General features: G+C 49.9%; 1 protein-coding gene across 1 annotated transcript in view; it reads left to right on the top strand.

The window, feature by feature from the left end:
• KIAA1755 (KIAA1755 ortholog) overlaps positions 1-6900 on the top strand; it is a gene marked incomplete at its 3' end in the record, with an annotated part of 44934 nt that extends 38034 nt beyond the window's left edge. Inside the window, 4 exon segments of the mRNA XM_087720672.1 lie at positions 600-748; positions 2147-2285; positions 3367-3489; positions 6709-6900. Of these exon segments, the coding sequence (XP_087576798.1) occupies positions 600-748; positions 2147-2285; positions 3367-3489; positions 6709-6900 (603 nt within the window).
• Positions 6901-7620: the final 720 nt, after the last annotated feature.

The raw sequence follows: 7620 nt of genomic DNA on the forward strand, positions 1-7620 counted from the left end.
CAGAGAGCACCAAGGACCCCACAGTCTTCCTCCTCCTCCTCCTCCCCTCCTACAATCCCCCCTCCCTTCTAGCACTGATGCTATTCCCTAGTGGGGTCATGAAACGTCTGCTGGAAAAAAAACCCAGCTCAGACCCCACAGCTACAAATATAATTATTTTCTGGTGGAGAAGAGACACGTGGGGCCCAGGGAAGCGTAAAGCTGCCCCAAGGAAAACTGGGCAGAAAGGGGAGCCCGGGTGCCCCAGAAGATGGAGAAGGGCCAGGCAGGCTCGGGGTCAGCTGGGAAGGGGCTGCAGGGGCTGGTCTTGCAATAGACCTCCTTCCCCCCCCCCCCCTTAGGTACCCCGTGCTCTACTTAACAACCCATGCACTCACTTAATGACTGCAAGAGGGAGAGCAGGGTTTGGGCTCATTTGGAGAGGCAGCCTCATGGGTGAACTGCTGAACGGCCCCCACAGTTTGTGACCGTAATGGGCAAGGATCCGCTGTGGTCATAAATCAAGGACTGCCAGGACATGCAGCCGGGACCAAAGCCGTTGAAAGAGAACCGTCCTGCCCTCCGTGAACTTGGCTGACCGCTTGGCTCTTCTCCCGCAGGCGGTGGAGCGCCAGGTCAGCCGGCACCGGCAGCTCATGCAGGAGGTTCTGCGCGACGCCCAGCTGGTCAGCCTGCAGCGGGAAGGAGGGGCCACCCTGGCCAGGCTGAGGAAGGAGGCCGCCCGGCTCGGCTTCACTCCTGACGTCCGGTAGGAAAGCCAAGTCCTCGGGGCAGTTCTTGAAAGGAGGAGGAGGAGGAAGAGGAGGAGGAAGAAGTGGGGGAGGAGGAGGTGGTGAAAGGGGAAGAGGAAGAAGAGGAGGTGGAGGAGGAGGAAGAGGAGGAGGAAGAGGAAGAAGAGGGGGAGGGGAGGAAGCGGGGGAGGGGGAGGAGGAGGTGGTGAAAGGGGAAGAGGAGGAGGAAGAGGAGAAGGAAGAAGAGGGGGAGGAAGAAGGGGGAGGAGGAGGTGGTGAACAGGGAAGAGGAGGAAGAAGAGGAGAGGAGGAAGAGGAGGAGGAAGAAGAGGGGGAGGAGGAGGAAGAAGATGGGGAGGGGAGGAGGAGGTGGTGAAAGGGGAAGAGGAAGAAGAGGAGGGAGGAAGAGGGGAGGGAGGAGAGGAAGAAGAGGGGGAGGTGGTGAAAAGGGAAGAGGAGGAGGAAGAAGAGGAGGAGGAGGAAGAGGAGGAGGAAGAAGAGGGGAGGAGAAGGAAGAAGATGGGGAGGGGGAGGAGGTGGTGAAAGGGGAAGAGGAGGAAGAAGAGGAGGAGGGAGGAGGAAGAAGAGGGGGAGGTGGTGAAAAGAGGAGGAGGAAGAAGAGGAAGAAGAGGAGGAGTAGGAGGAGGAGAACTGTGGGGTCCTTGATGCTCTTGGAGTAACAGGGTTGGTTGTTTCCTTGCAGACGTTTCATGACCCATCTAGGTAATATCATCAGTGCTGGAAGGGAGGGGTGTTTGCAGGGAGGGAGACTGTGGGGTCCTTGGTGCTCTCTGAGCTTGGCTGTTTTGTAGCAGACATTTCATGACCAAACTAGGGAACATCATCAGTGCTAGAAAGGAGTGGGGTTTGCAGAGAGGAGGAGGAGGAGGAGCAGGCCTGCAGCGTCCTTGTTGCTCTCTCTGAGCTTGGTTCCTCTGTTGTAGACATTTCAAGACCCAACTAGGTAACATTATCAGTGCTAGAAGGCAGGGAGGTTTTGTGAAAAGAAGAGGAGGAGGAGGAGGGAGGAAGAGGAAATCAAACCACACCCTTAATAGTCCCTAGGGAGGCTCCTGGCCTTCTTCATTCCACTTGAAGGACCTTGAGTGGCCAATTTTGGCTCAGCGGGAGCCGTAAATCGAGGACTCCCCATACCGATCTTCTTCCTTAATCAACATCCCATCGTCCAGTGGGCAGAAGATGGGCAGGAATGCCCTTAGTTAGCAATCTTCCAGTCCTCCTGGGGGTTTCTTTTGATGCTTCCAGAGCTCTTGGTGGACAATCCTTCGTCAAAGTCGCAGAGAAAATGGGAAACGTTGAGCTGTTGCCAACGTCCCTTCGAAGGCAAAAGTGCCCACAAGGCCAAGAGGGACCCAGAAATTACGCCTTCTTTGTGTGTCTCTGTGTTTTGTTAGGCGCAGCTTCGAGGGCGCCCTGGCCGTCTACAACCTGGTGGAAGAGGACGTCCACACGCTGGTGACCAAATCCAACGGTTGCTTGGAGCACTTGGAGTTCCTCAAGGAGATCCGGGAACTCGAGGAGGGATTTCACCAGGTAAGTAAGGTGATGAGGAAAATATTAGCAGCTGAACTGGCTCCAGTGTGAGTTACGCCTCATTGTGTGTTCATCCTCCCAGCCTGTTCGTCCTTTCTTTGCTGATGTGGCGGCAGCCAAAGAAGCCAACGTAATCCTATACTGCATTGACAGAGGGATACAATCAGGATCAAGGGAGGTCCTAAGACCACCCTATAAAGCCTTAGTAAGGCCACACCTAGAGTCCTGCATCCAGTTTTGGTCCCCACACTATAACAAAAGATGTGGAGACTCTGGAAAGAGGGCAGAGAAGAGCAACCAGGATGATGAGGGGATTGGAGGCTCAAACATAACAATGAACGGTTGCAGGAACTGGGCCTGGCTAGTCTAGGGAAGAGGAAGATCAGGGGAGACAGGAGAGCATCTTCCAATATTGGAGGGGCTGCCCCAGAGATGAGGAAGGGGGTCAAGCTATTCTCCAAAGCACCTGAAGGAAAGAATAATGGATGGAAACTGATCAAGGAGAGATTCAACCTGGAAATAAGGAGGAATTTCCTGACAGTGAGAACCATCAACCCATGGAAGAGAAGTTGCCTTTTGGAAGTTGTGGGAGCTTCGTGCCTAGAGGCTTTCAAGAAGAGGCTGGATTGCCATCTGTCAGGAATGGTGTAGGGTCTCCTGCTTGGGTGGGGGGGCTGGACTAGATGACCTTCAAGGTCCCTTCCGACTCTTTATTCTGTACCTATTCCATACGTCAGAACCACTGACAAATTATAGAGAGATAACCTTCAACGCCGGCAAATAAAATAGACTATATAGATAGAAATATGGCACATGCAGAAAAGAATATGCAAAATAAATAAGATTAAAAACTAAATGACATTTTTTTCCAGGATTGCTCCAGGTTCACAACATCGTCTCTCTCTAACATGAGATCTTCCTCCATCCATAAGGGTGGCCCTCAATTTAACACATAGCTCATTTTGTGACCATTCGAAGTCAACACAGCACTGGGAAAAAAAGTGACTTACTGGTACATTATGGTTTTCCACACTTATGACCGTCGCAACTTCCCTGTAATCCCCCCTGCTTCTCCCTGCAGGTCAGTCTGTGGATTGATGAAGAAGGAGAACCAGAGCTGAGAGCGGTGGGATTGGCAGAGGGAAGCCTGGAGAAGACTGAAGAGTCCTACCGGCGGTTTAAGGACTTCTTCAAAGAAGCCACGGTAAGTTAGGATGGGGGAAGGAAGGAAGGCAGGGCCGGTCAAATCCTACACGGCTGAAAATCCAACTCTTCCATTGTTGTAATTGCAACCCTTCACAGGTGAGTAAAGGCAATAGCAATAGCAGTAGACTTATATACCGCTTCATAGGCCTTTCAGGCCTCTCTAAGCGGTTTACAGAGAGTCAGCATATTGCCCCCAACAATCTGGGTCCTCATTTTACCCACCTCGGAAGGATGGAAGGCTGAGTCAACCCTGAGCCGGTGAGATTTGAACCGCTGAACTGCTGATCTAGCAGTAGCCTGCAGTGCTGCATTTAACCACTGCGCCACCTTGGCTCTTCAGCGTCAGTCCTGGTGTCAGGTTTCCGAAAGATGCCCTAATTGATTCATGAGTATCGAGCCAAGTTTCAAAAGAAAGCCAGTCATTTATTAGGAGCACCATTTCGGCAATACCGTATTGCAGTCAGATCTAAGCCTCATTTTGAGTTATAGCTGAACTTTGGCCCTGTTCCTCCCCTCCCTTCAGTCTGTGTCATAAATCACATTTCCCAATGAGGTGCACCCCTCCCAAGCCTGCTGCGATATAATCGGAGATCCGACTCTAGCCGAAGGCATGCGTGGAGTGCGCTCCACCCCCCCACCCCCCATGACAGCTTCAGGGCTGCCCCAGCAGAGCTGAGCCAGCTGTGGGAACAAGAGGCGGGGAGGTAGAGGAAGCTGGGGGTTTGTAGCCGAAATAAAATTCTTTCCTCTGGGAACCAAGGACTTTCCCAGCAGGAGAGAGAAGGTGGGACCTAAGACCAGCTGACCCTTGGACTGTGATCTGATTGGACCGTATGATGGATTGCATCGGTAGGGGAAAGAAAAGTTTACTTTTAACTCGGGGATGGGGGGAATCTCAGTGGTGCTTGAGTCAGGTTTCCCCCCAGATGTGCCAATATGAGAGGCCTAATAAATCTGTGCTTTGAGGAGCAGGCCTGCCTTGGAGCCGAGGTGGCACAGTGGTTAGAGTGCTGTACTGCAGGCCACTTCAGCTGACTGTTATCTGCAGTTCAGCGGTTCAAATCTCACCGGCTCAAGGTTGACTCAGCCTTCCATCCTTCCGAGGTGGGTGAAATGAGGACCCGGATTGTTGTTGGGGGCGATATGCTGACTCTGTAAACCGCTTAGAGAGGGCTGAAAGCCCTATGAAGCCGTATATAAGTCTAACTGCTATTGCTATTGCTATTGGAGTTTTGATTCCGTGGGGTGTGTTGCTTGGAGTTTAAGTTGAAGCCTTCCTTCCCTGTGGAGATCCTCAGTCATCGAGGTCACAGTTGTCCCAAAGGTGCTTTTCGAGCTGAAGAAGCTTCTTGGATGAGAAGCGAAACGCCTTCGAAGAAAAATCCAAAATTCAAGTTGCGTCTTGAAGAGAGAGAGAGAAAAAAAGCACTTTTGGGAGAACTCTTCCCTGTGTTTCAAATTAAAAGAGATTTTTCAGGAAATTTGAGTGACGTTGCTGGAGAATAATGTCCTACATTTGCTTAGAATCATAGTATCACAGAACTGGAGGGACCTTGGAGGTCTTCTAGTCCAACCCCCTGTTCAAGCAGGAGACCCTATGCCATTTCAGACAAGTGGTTGTCTAGTCTCTTCTTGAAAACCTCCAGTGTTGGGGCATTCACAACTTCTGGAGGCAACTTCTGTTCCACTGGTTAATTGTTCTCACTGTCAGGAAATTTCTCCTTAGTTCTAAGTTGCTTCTCTCCTTGGTTACGGTAGTTTCCACCCATTGCTTCTTGTTCTGTCATCAGATGCTTTGGAGAATAGCTTGACCCCCAAATCTTCTTTGTGGCAACCCCTGAGATATTGGAAGACTGCTATCCTGTCTCCCCTGGTCCTTCTTTCTATTAAACTAGACATACCCAGTTCCTGCAACCGTTCTTCGTATGTTTTAGTCTCCAGGTTTAGGTTTATTAGATTTATATGCCGTCCTTCTCCCAAGGACTCAGGGTGGCGTACAACATTAAAAGAAACACATAATACAAAAGTTTTAAAAAAAATTAAATAGAATATCCCAAACCCAATTAAAATTGGCAAGGACATTTAAAAAAAAATGAATTAAAGTTAACAGTGATCAATAATTTATTTTGTTTTGTTCAAGTCAGTCCCCTAATCCTCTTTGTTGCTCTTCTCTGCACTCTTTCCAGAGTCTCCACATTTTTTCTACATCGATCAAAACTGGTTGCAAATATTCCAAGGGTGGCCTTATTACCAAGGCCTTGTAAAGTGATATTTAACCCTTCACGGGATCTTGATTCCATCCCTCTGTTGATGCCACCCAGATTCCCGGAGTCACATGATCCACTTTTGCGACCTTCGGAAGTCAATGGGGAAGCCAGATTCACTTAACAAGTGATTTGCTTAATGACGGCAGCCCTTCGCTTAACCACTGCGTCAAGAAAGGTCATAAAATGGGGTGCCACTCATTTAACAACCAGCTTCCTTTCCAGGGAAATTCGGGTGCCAATTGTGGTTGTAAGTTGGGGTGCCAACTCAACCAGCTTCCTTTCCAGGGAAATTCGGGTGCCAATTGTGGTTCTAAATCGAGGACTACCTGGATCTAAACTTCATTTCTTTCACCTGGGACTTTTCAGTTTCCGTTTTCATTTTGCGTAACGAGTTCTTTCCAAACCATTTCGCCCAAGGCTTTTAATTTCCCTCTTTTCTTCGGCTGACATGATAGCATATTCTGAAAAAAGCCACTTTTTTAATTTGGGGAATTATTTTTTCCCCCTTCCTTCGAAGGAACCGTCTCTTCTGCAAAGTCTCTTATCTCTCCCTGCAGGGCCTTCAGTTCTCCTGCCCAGAATTCACCGGGCACCAACTCTGTTCCTTCCCGGGTCTCAATTCTGCCTGACAAGTCGATTCGTTCCGAGTCAGATCTGCCCGGCACACCTAAAAAAACCTTTAATTTGTCTAAGTTCAGCCTCTCTCTACAGTTCCTGCCACCGTTCTTCCTATGTTTTTGCCTCCAGTCCCCTAATCCAGTGTTTCTCAACCTTGTCAACTTGAAGATGCCCGGACTTCAACTCCCAGAATTCCCCAGCCAGCATTCGCTGGCTGGGGAATTCTGGGAGTTGAAGTCCGGACATCTTCAAGTTGACAAGGTTGAGAAACACTGCCCTCATCCTCTTTGTTGTGGATGTCTTAACCGTGAGTTGCCTTCTTTCTGCCACAGGTCCACTACAACCGAGGCCTCTCGTTATCCAAGGACGCCGTCAAGATCCACGGGTTCAAATTTCCCGAGATGGCCACCTTTGAGGCAACAAAGGGAGCTTTCCAGGCTAAGCTGACCATGTTCTACATGGACATGGAGATGAAAGGAGCAGAGCTGGAGACTTTCCTGGACCTCTACAGATTCTGTGACAAGGTGAGCTCAGAAGTTCAGTTTAGTTTATTTCAGTTTATTTCATTTATATGCCGCCCTTTTCCCCCAAAGGGGACTCAGGGCGGCTCACAGCTCAACCAGGGAAGGGGGATACAGACAAAAAGAAATTTTAAAAAAACAAAGCATAACAATGCATAATTTAAAAACACACGACAGTCATACCATTCGAGGGGGGGGGGCAACAGCTCTTTAGCCCCAGGCCTGTTGGAACAGCCAGGTTTTAAGGGCTTTGCGGAAGGCCTGGAGGGTGGTGAGGGTTCGAATCTCCACGGGGAGCTCGTTCCAGAGGGTTGGAGCAGCCACCGAGAAGGCTCTCCTCCGGGTAGTTGCCAGTCGGCACTGGCCGGCGGATGGAATTCGGAGGAGGCCTAATCTGTGGGATCTAATCGGTCTAGTGGAGGTGATTGGCAGCAGGCCGTCTCTCAAGTACCAATACCATGAAGGGCTTTATAAGTGATGACTAGCGCCTTGAAGCGACCTCCATAAAGTGGAAGAAGAGTTTAAGAATGGTTATGAAGGGCTAACAACAACGAGACATGTCTAGCCAACGAAGAGAAGGCTCAATAGATTCTTCCAGGACTTGAGGGGCTCCTACAGAGATGAGACAGTCAAACTATTCTCCAAAGCGCCTGAGGGCAGAACAAGAAGCAATGGGTGGAAACTAATCAAGGAGAGAAGCAAGCTAGAACTTAGGAGGAATTT

The sequence above is a fragment of the Thamnophis sirtalis genome, unplaced genomic scaffold (assembly GCF_051295495.1).
Source record: "Thamnophis sirtalis isolate CommonGarterSnake01/CBP01778 unplaced genomic scaffold, rThaSir2_p1.2 scaffold_7, whole genome shotgun sequence".
NCBI classification, from domain to species: Eukaryota; Metazoa; Chordata; class Lepidosauria; order Squamata; family Natricidae; genus Thamnophis; species Thamnophis sirtalis.